This window comes from Anser brachyrhynchus (assembly GCF_964034855.1).
Source record: "Anser brachyrhynchus genome assembly, chromosome: W".
Classification (NCBI taxonomy): domain Eukaryota; kingdom Metazoa; phylum Chordata; class Aves; order Anseriformes; family Anatidae; genus Anser; species Anser brachyrhynchus.
Window position 1 is genome coordinate 20,514,537 of NC_137704.1, and position 19,832 is coordinate 20,534,368.

The 19,832-nt window shown below is 37.9% G+C and overlaps 1 protein-coding gene across 24 annotated transcripts; it reads right to left on the reverse strand.

The window, feature by feature from the left end:
- Window positions 1–333: 333 nt before the first annotated feature.
- On the reverse strand, window positions 334–19,441 carry LOC308184764 (heterogeneous nuclear ribonucleoprotein K). 24 transcript variants are annotated; one of them, XM_080572278.1, is made up of 16 exons: window positions 19,363–19,430; window positions 16,104–16,183; window positions 15,915–15,994; window positions 14,969–15,066; window positions 13,620–13,676; window positions 12,166–12,209; window positions 11,188–11,260; window positions 10,513–10,626; window positions 8,942–9,070; window positions 8,249–8,556; window positions 7,848–7,902; window positions 4,822–4,872; window positions 3,061–3,082; window positions 2,901–2,983; window positions 2,285–2,454; window positions 334–1,513 (listed from the first exon to the last, which is right to left on the reverse strand). In XM_080572278.1, exons 3-16 carry the CDS (start codon window positions 15,961–15,963, stop codon window positions 1,480–1,482), a joined length of 1,287 nt encoding a protein of 428 aa, XP_080428404.1. In that variant the 5' UTR covers window positions 15,964–15,994; window positions 16,104–16,183; window positions 19,363–19,430; the 3' UTR covers window positions 334–1,479. The 24 variants fall into 24 exon arrangements, 15 of the variants coding, with proteins under 15 accessions (XP_080428404.1, XP_080428411.1, XP_080428397.1 ...); XM_080572285.1 differs by lacking the exon at window positions 19,363–19,430 and adding an exon at window positions 18,722–18,878 and having other exon boundaries at window positions 334–1,452; XM_080572271.1 differs by lacking the exon at window positions 19,363–19,430 and adding an exon at window positions 18,722–18,878.
- Window positions 19,442–19,832: the final 391 nt, after the last annotated feature.

The window sequence follows — 19,832 nt, forward strand, 5'->3', positions numbered from 1 at the left end:
TTTTCTTAGGTTGATTTCTCCATATAACTTATGTTCATCCTTTCCAATGGAAATGCCAATTCCTACACGCATATTTACTGGAAAAACTGTCACACTCATTCCCCTAGACAAAAGGGGTGAGTTTGTTTTTCCTATGATTGATTAGAGCTCTGCTAAGGAGGTCACCTCTTACCTCCTTGCTCTTTCCCATTAAATTTTAAGTGTAGCTCCTTGTTATCACAGCAATTACCCCACATAGTTCAAAAAGCAGTAAGTTCTAGAACCACATACCCCCTTCTCCAAGGGAAAGAATCCACTCAGACTGGATGCATCGCATTCATATTTACCAAGTTCTTATGCATTTTTAAAAGTTTTTATTTAGGAAGTGAAACCAAAACTTGTAAGCTATAAATAAAAATGTCAAGATATTACATGAAATACCCAGAGGTTTTTTTTTTAATTCCTCACAAGTACTTCCTATGGAATTCAACATACAACAGGGAAACCAAACAAGTTCTGTAAACAATGGAAAAGTTAGATACTGCCAATTCGTAAGAGTTTCTACACCTCACACAGATTAAAGTTCTGAAAACAACTATGATTCATTCATTAATGGTACACCAACCACCATTTCTAACACTTATTTGCATTAAGAAAACTGTCTAGAACCAGATGTATTTAACCCACTTAACTCAGTGGCATCACAAACTTATACTGTCACCAACATTTTAAAATATGTACTGTACACAGGGCTAAACACTCAAAAAAGGCAGATTTTACACAATGCCTGCATGAATATTTTTGCACTTTTCTCCCAAATAATAAAGATGAACCACTGTTTTCAGTTTCTTTAATTTGAATGAAACAAAACATGCAACTTTATCTATATCAAAGAAACAGAAGAAAAAGCTTAAAAGCAACTATCATTTATGCATTCTCTGGGGGGTGGGTGGAAGAGTGCATCCATTTTAGGTATTACATTACGTACATAAAAAATGTCCACCAAGAATAGGTTCACTAAATTTATTTAAAAAACATTTCTTACAAAAGAGCATTACATTCTGCACACTGCTCTCAAAAGGATGCCAGGGACATGTTGACTACCAGTCTTCTCCCCCCTTCAAAAACAACCAAAACAAAGTAGTCTACATAAAGCAGGGCATTCACAACAGTTACAGAAAAGAGCTTTACATTTTACCACCAACAATGAACAAAAAAATCCACTCTGCTGCTGTTTCAAAATTTCAAAGTTAATCTCATGTGCCCTTTCCCTCCCCCCAAATATTTGCAAGGAACTAAAACATATTTGGTGAACAGCAGATTCCATTACACCTCAAATGCAGAACACCTATGAAGCAGAGGAATGTTGGCTTTTTAAACAGAAGCAGGTATTTAAAAAAAAATTTAAAAAGGTGCAGGACTCCTTCAGTTCTTCAATAGTCTTAGAAAAACTTTCCAGAATACTGCTTCACACTATAAAAAAGAAAAAATAATCTTGCATTAGAATCCTTCAACATCTGCATACTGCTTCACACTATAAAAGAAAAAGAAAAAAGCATGTATTAGAATGATGGACCATACATCTTGCATTGATATTCACAATGATATTCTTAAAGATTAAACTACAAACTTGTAATGCATTTTGAAGTAAACAATTTAATAAGATTAATGACTAATAATTATAGGTCTATGATTAAACACATTTAAATACTAATCTAAAGCCAAACATTCAAGTTGAACATTAATAAATGCTATGATAACCAACATGTTAATAAAGCAAGATTAAGCAAATTAAATCTGAAGCTGTTAATATTTGCCAGAGAAGACAAAGTAATGCTAATAAGGTGTGAAATGCTGCATAACAGCACCAATTAATTTCAACTTGTCCTGTAGAGGCATAGTCTGTGCCATATGGTAGACTGTGATTTGTTGTCAGTTTAGTTATCTAAAAACAACAAAATCACTAGTCTTCCACACAGAACTAGACCAATGTCCACTGAAGCCTTCTGTGTTTTCTACAGGTTGTATACAATTTATTACAAGTAGGCTTTTTTTTTTGCAGCAATTTCCACCAGAGAAATTAAATGAGTGCTTGGTTAAGGAATTTTCCATCAATATTAGTTTTGAGGGAGTCTTCATTTTAGTTAGAAGAACAGAAAAGAAAGGCAAAACTACCACTAGAAAAAAGTTTAGTTATTTAAATCCTGCCCTTCCAAAAACTATAGCACAGAAGAAGAGCTTTAGAGCAGTAGGATGTAAGTCATCATAAAATTGACAGTAAGGACAGCATTAAGCTTCAACTTGCCTGTTTTGCAGTAAATACTGTGCATTTTGTATCTGGTCCTGTGTTCCTGTAATAGTTATTATTCGATCTTCTGAACCTTCTAGTGGTTCATCAATTTTGATTGAAGCTCCTGACTCATGACGTATTTGTTTGATTCTCTGGCCTCCCTTTCCAATAATAGATCCTGCCAACTAGGAGACAAAAAGCATTCATTTCTTTGTCTAAATTTCTCTGCAAAAACACAGTACTATTATTTGAGTAGCTTCCATCAATTTAGTTTTAAGAGTTGCAATAGAAGCTTACTTTTTTTTTTTTTTACAGCCTGAAGACATCCTCTGCAACATTTATTATATAAACACAGGTGAGAAAGTTGGAAGAACCAGATATCTGTTTGCAAAAACAAGTTATGTAGACTGTCTCTATTACTGGCTATCCATAAGTCAAAATAGTTCAGTGCATCTCTGAAGTGAAGATAAAACAAACATCCTTAAGAATAGGCTTTTGGTGATTTAGGAACAGTTGCTTTATATTAACAAGTACTCATCAAGGATCCCAAATACTTCTGACTTACTTAGTCTGAGAAAAGGCTGTGACTTAAAAAAAACACACAAGTGGAAAGCAAGTCAACTTCACTCACATCTTTTGGAATTGTTACTTGTGTTGTGATGATGGGTCCGCCAAGATCTCCATATGAACCACGGCCCCCTGCATAAGAGTAGTCTAATTTAAACAAATGCATCAAGCCTTTTACTGACTAAATAATGAAGTGCATGTTAAAGTTCTCTATAAAAACTTACCATATCCAGAGCCACCCTCAAACTGTGAAAAAAAAGAGAAAGCAAACCCTTAAATAGCAAATAACCATACTTCATTAATATGCTTTCATCTTAAGTTTTATACCGTTAACTTTGAGCCTATTTTATGCAAAAATCCTAACCTACATCTTTAATCTAAATATCATTGAAGACAAACTGGGGAAGAGGGCAGACCAGAAACAAAAGGGGGGGGTAGGAAGAAGAGAGAAGGATATCTCATGAGAACATCTTAAGCTTACCCTGTCAGCTAAGGAGCTCAGGAGAAATGAAAATCTCCATTTGTGACAAGTTTACCTGATAACTGTCAACCATCCTATTCCATCTACATCTTGAAGAAAAAACAAGTCAACTCTAGAATAGCTTTATAATTGGTCCCTCCATTCAGACTATGCTACAATCTTTTGGTTATTAGAAAGGACAGTCATGACACTAACTACTTCTGTTCTGCTAAAACTACTATATACCAAATCCAAATCATTGCAATGCAGCACTCCTGACTGCTTTTATTTTTGAGAATTTGTAGACTGGTACTTGATATCAAATGCTTATTTGACCAAATGCTTTCTAAATGCACAAACCTCTATTTTAATATCTTCCTGTAAAAGCAGAGTACAGATATGCATGCTTCTCTAGAATTCAACTTATATCACTGAACTACAGAAATGTAGGAAACTTGTGTGAATTACTTGTTTAGAAAGAGTTCTTGCATTACAACTTCAGGAAAAAAAAGACAACACCCAAACAAAGTTATTTACTTACTACCTTTTTGGAGCTACATCAAAATGTAAGCATTCAGAAAAAAACTGTTCATCTGAACAACTGTTTCTAAGCAACTTATGTTGTCTAATCATGTTGCTTAGCAATACGAATCATAATAAAGCATAAAAGAGCTTGTAGGGGAATGCAAAATAGAAAAAAATAAAGAAAAGAACGAAGGACACCTTTCTGAGGCTGATCAGAGCTGCATATTTCCTCTCCCCACCACCCCTATTTCTGCTGATATTTTGCACAGGGAACCCCCTTCTTTGGGTTAAGTCGTTTTAATGACTAATCCTTTCTGCCTCTCCTTTCCTCTCCAGACTACAGAACAGCAAATGAATTTGACAGATGAGCAATTCCATCTGCAGTGTTTATGTAAGCTAGGAACTAACATTTAATATTTGACAGCACCACCATCTTCTAGACAGCATAAACACTTACTGACCCCCCTTTTGAACTCTCCTTTCCAAAACCCCTTCTAAAGCCCCTGAGAGCAAGAAGTTGTTTGATAAACACAAATCAAATGTAATTTTAAGATGTACAGATGGATAATGCCTATAGTTGTGGATAAACTATTAAACAAAGAACTATTCCTTGTTTGAAACAGAAAAAACCAAAAAACAGTTAACACACAACATATCCCTAAATACATGCATTTACAGGGTGTTAAAAAGCAGGAGTTACAGTGAAAGCTAGAATTTAACACACTAAAATAGGGTACAAAGCAGCAACACAACAGAAAAGCTCTTTTGACTGTGCTGCTGCACACTTCTATTGTGGAACACTGACTGTACAGAACAAATTGTTAAGAACAAACTGCCAATAACCTGTTAGAAAGACAGCTTTAGAGATTTTCAATATGGGCAAGCTGCCACTGACTACATTCACACTCAAGAAATCGCAGTTATCACTTAACCACTTTATTTAATTGGTTTTCTCAAAAAAATCAACTATTAAACCAGTCAAAAGCACAAATGCACTCACCAGCTCTGGTGGCTGCATGTCCTCACAGGCATCCACATGACACTGCATCATCTTCCAGACAGAAGGAAAAGAATAAATTATTCCAAATTAAGTCCATGTCATAGAGGCTTACGAGTAACTTTGCAAGCAAATACATACATACTGATAGAGAAACATTTTTATGAACCACTTTACTACAAAGATTCAAAAATACATGATACAGACCAGTTACAAAACTCACTCAGTTTTTCTTTCGCTAAAAGGGAACTGTAACTGGTCACACTTGTTTCTTCCCTGTTTTTGTGGTGTAAACAGATTTTGCTCTTACAAAATGTCAGACACCTAAGGGGAGAGTAAAACTACTTTGAACATTTTTTGTTTGCTTTAAAAACACTTGAGTGTTACAGCTGTACTATATACTACAAGATGTTACTCTCAAATACCAAAACCTTCTATTCATCTCATGCATTTCAAAAAGCATTTAATAAGACTAAAACAATTAACTGTCATTGATATGTCAATAGCAGGTCAAGTAGGAAGGACATGGCTTCTAATATTTTAATTCATTTCCATGTATCTCATATAGCCACTAACTAAACTAACAATCTACTGCTACTTAACTTAAAGAAATGTAATTGCCGATATCAGTGATATATAGCATTTATGTGAGAATTTTACAACAAATGCTGAAAAAATAGCAATCAGCAAAATTATGAGAATGTATAGAATTTAGTTTAAATGAACAGCAGATTAAAACAAACATTTGTGCAAGTATTAGGTGCAGTATGTCATATACATAATTACACGTAACATGTATAATTGTATATATACACACAACATACACATATATACACACACACATATACATGTATTGCTATGTTACACAATTTTCTTCTCTACAGACTCATTTGTGCTAGCTATTACTTTTAACCAATAGGAATTAAATAGAAACCAAATGAAACACTGGCTGGAGAAGACAAAGAACATAGCATTAACAGGAATTTATTTACTTTTGCATATGTATTGTCATTTAGATGTAAATCTTAACCAATGGCAAATTATTCTACCTTTCCCTCACTTTTAAAGGATTGGCCCAGAAAAAAAGTGAAATGCCATTAGTTTCTTTTGGTATTTATATAGATAAATGAGGATTGTCAACCTCTTCACCAATTTTTCCATATGTTCCTTAATGTCAAATCTCTTAAACATGACGTACCTCCATTTTTTTTGTAAGCATATGTACCTTTATTGAAACGCTTACACAAACATGTATGTAACACATACATATCTAAAACATTTTAAAAAATAAAAATCAAGAAGTAGGAATCATTTGAGTGAACAAAACCGGATTAGATGTCTGAACATATAGATCACTTTTAAAGAAATACGTTCTGATTTACTTCTCAATTAATTCCAATTTAAAAATACTTTAGGAATTAGGAAATAATTTAGGAAAAGGTAAGAAGTGACTGGGGGGGATTAAATGACTTTATATATGCTTACCCACCTTACTTGAGGGTGGTCAAACACTAGAGAAGCGGTTGATGCCCCATTCTTATCAGTGTTCAAGAGACATTTGGACAATGCATTCAATAACATGCTTTTAACTTTTCACTAGCCCTGAAGAGGTCAGTCAGTTGGACTAGATGATTTCTGATGGTCCCTTCCAACTGAACTATTCTAAGTACTGACAAATATTTTTGATAGGCTTCTGGTGCCCCAATTTTGACGTTCTTGTAATACATACTTCCAGTTTGTATTACTGGAAGTAACTGCCTCTTCCTCCCAGGAGGAGGCAATGCTTAAAAAGCACCTTTAGGTAGGAGTGGAGAGGAGACGTGAAATAGGCTCTATTCCATTCATTTAAATGAAGGAAAACAAAAAATTAAGAAACTTATCTTAAGAAGGTGCCAAACATATCCAATTTGATTTAAAATTCAACTTAGCAGTAGTCCTGGCTCCCAAGCATTTGAAATTACAGTAGACTTTTCCCCCTCCGATATAGAAATCGGCAGGTTGACAAAGTGATTTGAAAAAGCAATCATCTGCCAGACCAACTAGAGCCCTTTATAAATATTATTTATATTTCCCAACAGACGTGTTAAAATCTGTTAACAAAAGTCTGATTCATACAAACATTAAGAACATTTTTCTGACATTTCCTGTTCTGAATTACAGCCTACAATTCCTATTTCTGACATCCCAATAAAAAAAATCTAAAAGGTTAGCGTAATAAAACCTGCAGGGACTGTGCTCTACTGACTTTCTATACCACTGTTAACAATAGGTAGGAAAACAAAAAGCAAACAAAAAAACATGAAAAATAAACAAGCAGTCAGCAGATCACGCAAGATACCCCTCACACTCCAAAACTTATTCTGGAGGGACCATTTGTATAGACAAAACATTTAGTTAATAACAAAGTTTCAGAAGTATGCATGCCCTGTAAAAATTAAAGTCGTGTTTTTGCAGTGGAAAATTCCACTAACCTTGCATATTCAAAAGTGATTGCACAGGCATAACAGTGGGGGGTATGTTAAGCAGATAAGGGGAGAGTAGAAGATCCCACTGTCATGTCCCCCCCCCCCCCCCCCCCCCCCCCCCCAAAAAGAATAGCTAAGGAAAGTGAGACAAGCAGTTACAGAATCAGCAAAAACAAGAAGCTAAGAAATCACAGGCCCCTCCAGCTCAAAAAAAAAATTAAAGGTTGGTCAAATAGAGCTGTATATACAGGACATAGTAACAAGTGTCAGGTAGGTTGCGTACCTATAGCACTCAGCCAATGAGGAAATTGGAGGAATCAAGCATTGGGTAATAGAGGATATAGGGCTACAATACACTTCCGCTGTGTGCTCATGCTTGCGGGACACCCACCATTGCAATCACAAATAAAAGTTACTTCACTGAGATCCTCACCTGAGCCTGTGTTATTGGCTACAGATTGTTTCTCACAGCTCCACACTTACATTTATGGATTCAAGAACAGTTTCTTCAGATAGTGTTAACTATTTACACTTCACAGAACAATATTAATTTTAAACTCCTACCATTCCATCATAACGGTCTCCAGGTCTACCCCTTCTGTCATAAGACATAAGATCTCTAAAATGAGAAAAGCAGAGGCACATAAACTAGTTTATTACATGAGTTATAACATTCTCAAATCTTCATTTTCATTATTTGCACACAACTCAGTTTCACTGCTTTAGCCAAGTTCCAAATGACAAACTAAAGTTATAGAAATACCAACTACAGTCCTGATAGACTGCTCTATTAGGAAAATAATTCAATCCAAATGCTTAATAAATAAAAAAAATTTTAGTGCAATATACTAAATCCTACATAGTCATTACCAACATGGAAGTGTGAAACAATTCCTGGAAACATTAACATAATTCAGCAAATTGTACTCAACCTGAGTTTTTTAGAATGTATTTATACAACTCACCCGCCACGAGGAGGTGGTGGAGGAGGAAGAGGAAGATTACGAGCTCTGCTGCCACCTCTGCCACCACGACCTGGTGGAGGTGGTGGAGGTCCTCTGCGAGGGCTCATATCATCATAGTCTCTTCTTGATGGAGGCATAGGTCGTCCACCACGACCAGGAGGCATTCGATCAAAGCCTCCTCTTCCACGCATTGGAAAGCCAACTGGACGCCCCCTTCTATCATCAAACATCATTGTGAAGCCACCGTAGTCATATGTTTCATCATAGAAATTGGGATCATAAGGCTGGGCCCGTCCTTTAATTGGAGACTAAGACAAACACACACACCAGTTAGCACTGACTGTTACATTTATACATTCTGAATGTATTGTTGATTGCACAATGCTGAAGAGAAAGGCAGAGAAATTGCTGTTAACGATAGGTAGCACATACATTTGTCTCCCTTCCTCCCCAAATTAAAATTTCTTTTAATAATATGCAAATCATGACAAATAGTCCATTGGTATCAAAATTGCTTCTTTCTCCCATAAGATACACCCTAAGTCTAAAAAACAGGAATAATTTCCAACTGTGCTAACAGTCCAACACTTTCTTTACTAATGGAAAAAAGGTACTGAACTCAAAATAAATGGGAAGATAGTTTTCCATCCTAACTTTCATGAATACCAGTGTAAGAATAAAACAAAACATCACCTCAGAAATAAGATCCAAGATAATCTTGATACATTCCACAACCCTATCAGGTTTTCCACCAATAAGCACCACTCTATCAGTGGAATGAGGACAACACTCTTGGAAGAGCTTAATGGTGGTCTGAGTATTCTGTTGAAGAGAAGAAAAAATCTTCAAATGGAAGCATTTTGAACAATTTTATGAACCTATTGAAAAAATGGGTAAGACACTAAAACAGTTTTAAAGAAAGACTCAAACCAGAATATTAGATTTCCAGTAATTAAGTGCATGCTTGCTTCCAAGTTCTTACAACAAATTTAATCTTAGAATATTAATCTTTGGGTTGACAGCTGGAGATGTTCAGCCTGGAGAAGAGGCGGCTTCAGGGAGACCTCATTGCAGCCTTTCAATACTTAAATGGATCTTATAAAAAAGATTGAGAAGGACTCTTTACTTGGGTAGATAATGATAGGAGACAAGAGGGAATGGTCTTAAACTAAAAGAGACATTAGGAGGAAATTCTTCACTGTAAGGGTAGTGAGGCACTGGAACAGGTTGCCCAGAGAAGTAGTAGATGCCCCATTCCTGGAGATGTTCAAGACCAGGCTTGATGGGGCCTCGGCCAGCCTGATCTAGTGGATGGCATCCCTCTCTGTGGCATTGGGGTTGGAGTTACATGATCTTTAAGGTCCCTTCCAACCCAAGCCATTCTATGATATATTTTATTATTTTTTTTTTTTTTAAGACCTGCAATGACGACATTTTGTATGAAATTCTAGCGAAGAGGAAAACAGTTTAAATCTTTCAATTATAGCTCATCCACACAGTCATTTAATTGAATATTAGCAAAATGACCATATATCTATTGTAAGCTTACAGGTTATAATAACCATCAAAACAAAAACATGCTTTGGACACCAGACAGCGTTGTTGCCAGGATTACGTCTAGTTATCTTGCTGTCCTCAATCCACACAAACAGATAGCAGCTTACTATTGAACTGACCTGGAATTGCCTTTGACACAATGCCAGGAAAGGACAGAAAACAATTCTCTAGGTTCATAGGGACCACTAGCTTTTTAGAACAAAGCCCCATTCCTTCACAAGGTATGGTCCTTCACAAAGGAAGTAGCAGTCTTCAAGGAAGTAGAACTTAAACCACACCTCATACTGTCCTTTTATAGTAATACTCAAACAACATAATTTTTTTTTGTGGAGATGCATCTACAATAAGCCATTTTGCATGTCCAACACCACCAATAAATATAGTCTATCCAACAATTCATTCCAGAAAGGAGTGATGAATGCTATTTTTACTTTAAAATATTCTTTATTTATAAAGGTTACTCTACTGCTAACATGCCTAAAAGCTTGATAAGAAGTCCTATGCTCTATCACCAACAGCTACTTCATTTCTGATGGTTTGCAAGAAATTTCCAGAAGTTACCCAGATTGATCTTGGAACACAGAAATCACGTATTGAATGCGTTTGAATGAATTACTGCACAAAAGATACTTTCGCTGTTTATGAGCATAAAACACTATTTTGTTTTTAGAATAAAAACAGAATCTGAAAAGAATAGATAACAGTACCTCTCTGAGTTCTTTGATTTTAGCACCCTTGACACCAATGATTCCTCCTGCCAGACTTTGGTGAATTAGAAGTCTTAATTCACAGTCAAAGTCGCTACCTTTGTAGTGTTGATACTGTAAGAAAGACACATACAAGGAAAGAATAAAATATTAGTCATGGGGGAAAATAACGACAAAAATACATATTTTTTGGTTTTCTCCTACAAATACCATATGACTTAATTTGTTGCTCAACTGTGATGTTGTATTTGCTATGATAGAATCACACCTATGTTGAGGCAAAGCAGAATAAGGAAAGTGGATGAGGAAGACTTATTTGACATCACTTTATGTTTTTTATTACACTTTTATAAAATTTTAAGATATCTATCAAACAGCACGACACACTTACAAAGCCAAGGCAGGATGGAAATTACAATACAACTACTTGAAACTAGGGGCTAAACAAATCAGGAGACAGGTGTTTTGAAGGGGAGGAGGCTGTTCTAAATATTAATTTTGTAAGAGACTGTCCTCTACAAAAAAAGCCAACATAGCTTGAGAGCTATAGATCTCCTCTCAAAAAAAGGCTTTTTAAATTTTAATTTAATAAAAACTAGCACAATTATCTAGAATCATATTGTTTTAAAATCTAAACTTATACCTATGAAGAAGAAACAAATTTAAGAGACATACCTCTTCTAAAGTAGGGATAATCTTCTTCAAGATTTCTCCAATTGTTTCTGTATCTGCACTTATACTCAAGATGCTGTCAGAAGCCAGTGTTAGAAAATATGGAGAGTGTGTAAAAACAAGTAGTAGACATAAGTTTCATACTCATAATTATACAAAACTAAAAAGACTGACTACACAGAAGAACATACAATTAATATTTCCCATTTAAAGTAAACCTGTTCACTGAATTTACAGCACAAGCATTTTGGTTTATGCCCAATATATATGCATAATAAATTTAAGAGTAGGTAGGTCTTAGAGTAAGTGAGAATGAGCAAGTGAAAACTTTTGGCAGGACTCAAATTAAGCAGGCAAGAAATCCCCGCAGAACTTAGAAGTAAAAGTGAACACTCATGTTCCCCACCACCACTAATTTAGGTTACCCTCGCTATTACATTGTTAAAACTGGCACACCTTCTTGTAGAAAAAGTGTGGATGTGCAAGTGGTCAATGTTATATCTGGAGTGAGGTTGTGAGACCAGTTAGAAGTTAGATTACTAATGAGCTCTGCAAGAATAGAAATACAAATAAAAGACAAAACCAAAACAAACAAAAATGTAACACAAACGAGAATTGAAGAAAAGTGAACCGGAGTTAGCATTTCATTGTAAGTAATTATAAACAGACAATGTTGGGGGGAGCAAGGTAGGCCACAAAGACAGAGCAAGAGACTCTTGAAGCATTTTGATTTATAATGCAGTGATTATGCAACACTTGAAACTATGCTCCTTCCATCAAAATAAAATTAGTATATTGCTTGGGTGGGCAACTCATGTAAAAGTTCAGTGACAAAAAGACTTAATGGGGAAAATAAGACAGAAAGCTTGAAAACAATACACCATCTCTAAGGGGATACTATTTAATTATATAAAAGGCAAGTAATAAAATACATTTCTCTCTTTCTAATCAGGCAGTGAGGCATAAACTGTTGGGACATACCGCTCAGGGCCACTGCTGTCTGGGACTGAAACACTTGCATTGTACTGCATTGGTCATTGGCGTTCGTGGACGTTGGCATTGGGCACGGGTATTCAATCAGGAGTTGTCAAGTATAGTACCCGTTTGGCAACGAGCACATTTTTGGGCATAGCCAACCAGGGTTTTCACATGGGCGTTCAGGGGCGGATGGGCCAATGTCATGGTGGGCAACGCAGGGGCAAGACGATCCAGTACATGGGCAACGGAGATATATGGCCAAAAAAACAAGGAGAGGGAAAAGGGGGAAAAGCAATACATTTTAATTTAATACAAACTATACTTATTCTCAATTAATGAAACAAATTTAAGTTGTTCTGAAGACTAACACAATAACGGATTGCTACACTGACTGCAGCTTAACAGCATGGATCTTAATGAGCTATCTTACCTGACTAAACTACTTTTTACATATAAGGTTTCAGTAGCAGGCTGGCTCATGAGGGTAGACAAAACTTGAGCTCCATATTACTAAAACCATGGGCAAATGGGGAAAGTTAACTTAGATTGGTCTGAAATGCTATCTTGACTTATTTGATGTAATTATCTACTTTGAAGCAAAGAAATAAGAACACCAGCTGCTAAAGTTACTGAGTGTGTGTATAATGCCTGACCACTTCAACTTAATCCTCAATTCTCGTTGCTATAGGTCATGAACTTAGTTGAAACTGATTCTGCAATGATATATTACCAAATATTGTGTTGAACACAGTCTTGCTTGAAAAAAATTGCTGGAATTGTAGCTTATGCTAAGTACAGGAGCATAAACAGAATTCAAGAAACATTGCCAAGTCTTATAAATACATTAACACTAAACATATATTTAGTCACAAATCACCCCACTATAAAATGTGAATAGGTAAATAAGTCATGACCATTTAAAAATGCTTCAAACAGTATGAAGTGTTTCTTTACTATCTTATTCCCATATTTAAATCATGCAACTTTAACATTCATGTTTTTGTGCTTCACATCCAAGCTGTTAAAATAAGAACAGATGGACCATTACTTTTTCCCCCTCCCCAAAGTAAGTTAAAGCATTCCTCTATCATTGGGTTAAGCCAGCCACCTGCAATGGTTTTCCATAGTTTTACAATTTATTCGCACATGGAAAAGGTAAAGTTAAGGGTTTTAACATCTTTAACTGGAAATTATGATTAATTCACTTGAAATGCATAACTTAGAGGAAACCTGACTGAAAGCAGAGTTTAATATAAACCTCTCTTCCCACATGACTCAAGCTGGGTTTTAATGACAATGCAAACCAAAGAGCTTGTTATCTCCTCTAACATTCAAACAGCTTATAATTAGCCTATCGATGACTAGAGCTCAATTTCTAAAAATGCAAATAATCAAGTTTTCAGTGTAGTGCTCTGAAAGAATTGGTGCTAAATTAATTCAAACTCATACATACTCACGTCTGTACGAAGTGCCTTAATATTTTTGCCACCTTTTCCAATCACTGCTCCAGCATTCTGGAAAGTAGTTTTCAGAAATTATGTTATGCCAGTACTGCATAGGGTATGTTTTTGAACCAACACTAACAACAGTGCATCTATTCCTGCATTACCCTGTGGGATAGGGCTTGTTTTGCTTTTGATAAATTCAAATTAAATTGAAACATACTGACAGTTTGTGTGCATGCATGAGAACAGCTCTGATGACTGAACTTAGGAAAGAAAAATATTCAAATTTTGCAAGTAATATTGTTTTAACACAAGCAGAACTGCTTAAATCTTTAAGTTTGTAATTAAAATCATCTCATAGTTAGAGTACGACTGAAAAAGATACCTTATGGTGTTCTATGCATCTTATGCAAGTTCGTGATTTTCCTATTTTATTCAAATTTTTTAAAAGAAGCGTTTACAAATTTCACTTTCACACTCCAAATGCATGATTATTTACCTAACTCAGACAGCTCGCACAAGTATGGTGTGAAGAACGTAAAACCAATAGAAACAATTGTTAACCTCCAGTTGCTAAAAATCAACAACAGGAATAAACTGGCATGTAATCAAGGGTAGTTGCAAAACCTGCCATTTTTTTTTTTAAAAAACAGTTCATACACAATGCTAACAGCACACAAATATTTTGCAAGTTGCATGGAGTGCTATCATAAATGCCATGCAGAGTTAAGGTAACATTCCCTCAAGCCAACACGAGAGACTGAGTTACTTCAGACTATGCAAACATCTGTAATGACTGGAAACACTAGAGGAGTTTCATAAATAGCAACTTTAGTGTCACAATTTATACTAGCCAATGAAGCAACTGCAATCCCTGAAGCATTACTCTCATCTTTTTTCCTATTGATATATACAGATTTACTAAGTCTGTTTGAATGAATTACTAAAATCCTGACAAAGTCCTCGCCTTGCCTCATTTGGTTGATTTACAGTCATTAGCTGATCATTCTCTAAACCGCTTGCTTTCTGAAGTCTACTGAACAGTCATTCCCCTCAAAACAATGGTATTCCCTTTAACATAAGAAAAAATGGCTTATAATTTCTATTGCCCTATTTTTCAATTTTTTTTAATTCAAAATAAGTCCCATAGATTAAAAAACTTATCCTTGAAAAAAATGTATTGAAGGTAATTCCATTGCAATAGCCTTCTGCTATCATTTGTGCACACTTACAAATATTCCTAATAAGTTACATTAAATGAATCACACATTCTTACTAAACATACACCACAAAATACACTGTGACACCACTGTCTTAAGCAATGCTATAAACATGAACACAGCAATACTGAAAAAACATACTTTGCTTTGAAGCAGGATGCGTAATTCAACCATCTCATCTGTATTCCGAGATCTTTTGAAGGCCTGTTCTTCTTCCATATCTTCTGCAGGACGTTTGCCTATAGACAGGTCCGGGAACACCACAAACATATTTAACTTTCTAAGTCACAATACCATGGTACGTACATCAAGCTTATACACTATATTCCTAATGAAGCATTCTTTTCCTATTAGCCCAATGCTAACTTCAAACATCTACACTCAAAGAAACAGGTTTTTACTTCATCAGACTATATATGAATTAATTACTGAAGACCCATTCCAGATCTATGAACTACAGTTGAAATGAGAATTTCAGTCTTAGTGACAAATTTACAGCACTTTGTTTAAAGCAGTACCGCATCAACTACCAAGTATTTCTTTTAAAATTTACAATTGTGAAAATCTTAAAGGAAGAAAGTTAGAAGCAGTTTGTCCAATACTGAAATATTGGTATAACAATAGAAAAGCAGTATTTAAAATATTTTAGAGTTGGCATGAATCAACTCAATGCTAATGCCCTAACTTCTTCACTAATCAAGTCCAAAAAGTTTTTCATAAAGCTAATACTCAGGTATTACACATTTTTATATATTCACACATTTGTTCAATATAATAAATAAAATGTAAAATATGGTAATAGATGTCTGACGTGATCATGCTGTCCAAAGATTACTGAATATTTAGCTGTTTTCAACTCTTTAGCTATAACTTTTAGTTACTTATGCCATGCCTAAAGAAACCCCATGCTTTCATGATACAAAAACTATGTATAGCCATATTGAATACTTAAAAGATTAAACGCAAAAATACTACTGATACAAACATATTCAATACAGTTAAAACATTCCAAAGTAACTGGAAACACAGACTTAAGAAGTTTCTCTTTCTCCAAAATAAATAGGTAAACAGCCCATTACAAAATTACCATTTGTCTCTGTGTTGGTAAAGGTCTCTTCCTGCTGTTCAGTCTCCATTACCTTTTATTCTTAGATGGTCAAATAAAACCTGTTGTAGAATAAAAAAACTAGTACATCTATTTCGTAAAAAAGCAAACCAAACCATACATTGTATTAAAAGGAAAAACTAAAAAAAGATACCTGCTTTTAGAACTTACTGGTTTTTATATATGTTTGTAGAGCAAAATACAAGCGTTCTGGACAGGATCAAAACCCAACAGCCTACTGCTTCAAAAGCCTATGAAAAAAGCATAGATCAGCCATGGCTCTGTTCACTTACAGCTCTGATTCCCACTACAACCAAAAGCAGGGGTTTGACCTGAGTTTTTTGGTGCAAAGCTTTTCTTTATGAGTAAGGAAAACATAACGAGGGCAAACACATCACTAAGAAAAGAAACAATACTAAAGTCTGTAAACTCAGACTGAACAACTCTGGACTTGCTCAGTTTCCAGACATTTGCTAGTTTTAAGAAATCACATTTACTGATAATGATTTTCAGATATCTAAAGTGATTAAGTATTCAGTTGCTATTGTCAGTATATTATAATACATACTTTTTAAAAAAAAAACACTGCAGTTACGTACAAGACTCTGCAAGCATGCACCAAGAATCTCAAAGTAGCTAAACTCTTTTGATTTTGTGAAACAGGTACTTCATTTGTGATTTATTTTTGTTAAGTCCACATGAGAATACTTGTAAGACACATCAGAAGCCCATGCAGAACAATTTGACAACATATTCTCTTTAAAAAGGCATTCGTGCAGCCAAACAAAAAATGCTATTTTTTCCCCCTCTGGATTTTAGTTATCAATTTCCATGGCCTGAACAAATAGTTGACACTCACATATCCACAAAGAAAAAACGATCCATTTCACTTAAAAACATCCTTGTAACAGTTACCCTGTTTATGCAGGTTAACAGCAGACATGCACTCTTCTACAACCAACCAGGGCTGAGACCACCTTCCCAGCACATACTAGTATTTCCAGGCACCTAATGTTAACTATCTGGACAAGTGTTGCTTTCTTTAAGAAAAAAAAGTCAAGTCTCAAACAAATGCTGCCAAACAGCCAGGAGGGGATTTCACCAGGTTCAAATAAGCTAGCCCTTTCAGACACTGGTTATTCCATCACCAACCATCACAAAAATTTTAGGGCTGCAGGGGAATAAGCATAATATGTTGTTCAAGGTAACGTGCTTTCAACTAGTTACTGTGCTCTGCTGTCTAAATCGAGTTTGCAGGATTAAATTGACCAATGTAAATTTATTTATTTATTTTTAAGATATCGAGAGGATAAAATGGTTACTAAAGGAGAAAGACGTCACCATCGCCCACAGACACGAGAAAAGAGCTGGAAGATGCCAGTGCGTCTCTACCCCACTCCCTCCGGGAGGGACGGCCTTGCCGGACCCTCCCCCCTCCCTTCTGTAGTCCGGGAGGGAACCGCGCTATGGACTGCTCTACTGCCTGTTCGGGCCAATGTTCGCCTTCGCACAGCCCGCCCGCCGCCATGGAACGCTCACGAGCCCAACTTGCTCCCAGGCGGGGGGAAGAGGCGGCGTTACATAACCCCCGCAGCCCGAATCCCACCTCCCCAGGAGCGGCGATAAGCAGAAATGGCGGCCACTGTAATGGCGTCTAGCCGGTGCTAGGCGGAGCCAGAACCCGATAAACCATCACCACGCGGTCACAAGACTTCTACCATTCTGCCCAGGGAGATGCACAAAGGAGGCGCCCAGAGGCCCGAACCCAAGCGGGACCGACAGAGCGTAGCAGTTCCACCACGAGAAAAGCTCCACCACTGCCGTGATCACACCCGAAGGAAGCCGTCCCCGCTGCAGAGCACCCCCCAATCGATCTCGCACAGTCGCTTCCATACAGGCCGCAGTCGAGAACGCCCTCCCCACCTCTTCCCATCTGCCCACCATAATCCCCAACAATTTGCCCCAGGCACAGAGCTACCCAAGGTAGGCGTAGGAAGACGACAGCCGCTCCGCTGGCCTTAGCACGCACCCGCTAGCGCTGCCGGCCTCCACCGTACAGGCACTCCGGGAGCCGCGCCTGCTAGGCCACTGTGCCTACACCAAGGCCACTGAAGCGCGGCGGCTGCCTGCAGCGATAGAGATCACCTTTCTCGCCCTTCCCTCAGAATAGGTGGATCCCTGTGGGTCCACAGGTAGCCCAAGCCACTCCTTATTTCCTAAGGAAGCATAACCCCCGACTCCCTCCTTGTTCATACAGCAGTCCCCAGGCCTACCCAAATCCACTGCCCTGCCAAAAGGAAATAGCACTGCCTTGTCTCTCTCCTTACAGGAACGGACAAAAATTCCGAGGCTCGGCGGAGACTTAGACCTCCCACATCGTTGCGTCACATAGCAGCGTTGAGGTGAGCGATCACAGCCCCACTCCGCTCAGCCACCCCTCTCCCTAGCACGCGCAATACCCCCTCCCCACCTTCATCAGCTACCTACACGAGTCCCGCATATTTGTGCCCACCACGTACGTGAAAGATGAGCAACCTTCACCACTAACACGCACACATCCACCAGCACTGCGCAGACGACTAACCCAGTCGCCTTCCCCCCCCCCCCCCCCCCCCATCGCTGAGGACTCTCCGCGGCCCCATTAGGTAAGACAATTGTCTGTCAGGGTGAATGGTGGCCTCCACTTGGCCCCACCCTCCGTGTGGACCACAGCGACACAGGCCTGGGTATCATGAGGAGATAGGCGCACTTCAGCCCGTACCGCTGCGGCATGCCTAGGTTGTTATTACCTGCCTGACAGGAACCACAATAAAAGCAGCAACAATGGCGGAGACAACAGAAAGCGGTAAAGAAGAGCGAGAGCAATCTCAGTTGTGGGGGGAAAAATGGCGTCCGTGAAAACTCCACCTTGTGGTCGTCCCCTACCGCCGGGAGAGGGGATTGGCTTCTTGCGACTATTTAAAGGCGCGCGTGGCTCCACGCTTCCTATTGGCTGTCGAGGCGCGCGGACTTTTTGGGGGTTGTGCACAAAGGGCAGATATATTCTCTTCTCTCCTCTTTCGCCCACCCGTAACTTGAGAAGTTGGGTTGCCTTGCTAGTACTGCCTGCTCGTTAGGCTCTACCCCTGCCCTGGATAATTCAATTGAGTGGCTCAGTTGAGGGTAGGGTGAAGGGGGGATGGGCTTAGCCTCTCTCGGGACCAGGGAGTTATCTTTCCAATCTGTTGCGGTTTAACCCGGCAAACAGCTAAGTATCACACAGTTGTTCGTTCACCCCGCCCCCTCACAGTGGGATGGGGAAGAGAATCGGAGGAAAAAAGTAGAACTCGTGGGTTGAGATAAAGATAGTTTAATAGGACAGAAAAGGAAGGTAAAATAATAATAATTATATATACATACAAAGCAAGTGATACACAATGCAATTGCTCACCAACCACTGATAGATGCCCATCCCATTCCCGAGCAGCGGCCGCTTCCCCGGTCAGCCCTCCCAGTTTTTATTGTTCCGTGTGATGTCATTATGTTGTGGACTATCCCTTTGGCCAGTTCGGGTCAGCTGTCCTGGGTCTGTCCCCTCCCAACTTCTTGTGCACCCCCAGCCTCCTCGCTAGCAGGACAGCATGAGAAGCTGAAAAGTCCTTGGCTTAGTGTAAGCACTGCTCTGCAACAACTAAAACATCAGCGTGCTATCAGCCTTATTTTTCTCCTAAATCCAAAACATGGCACATACCAGCCCCTATGAAGAAAATTAATTCTGTCCCAGCCAAAACCAGGACACTGTGCCTGATGTACTGAGGATGGGAAAGATGAAGACAGTACACTTAATTTTCACAGTGTGAGAAAAATCTCAATAATTTTCTTCAGACAGTATCTTCTGTGAAGCTATTTTATTCGCGATTG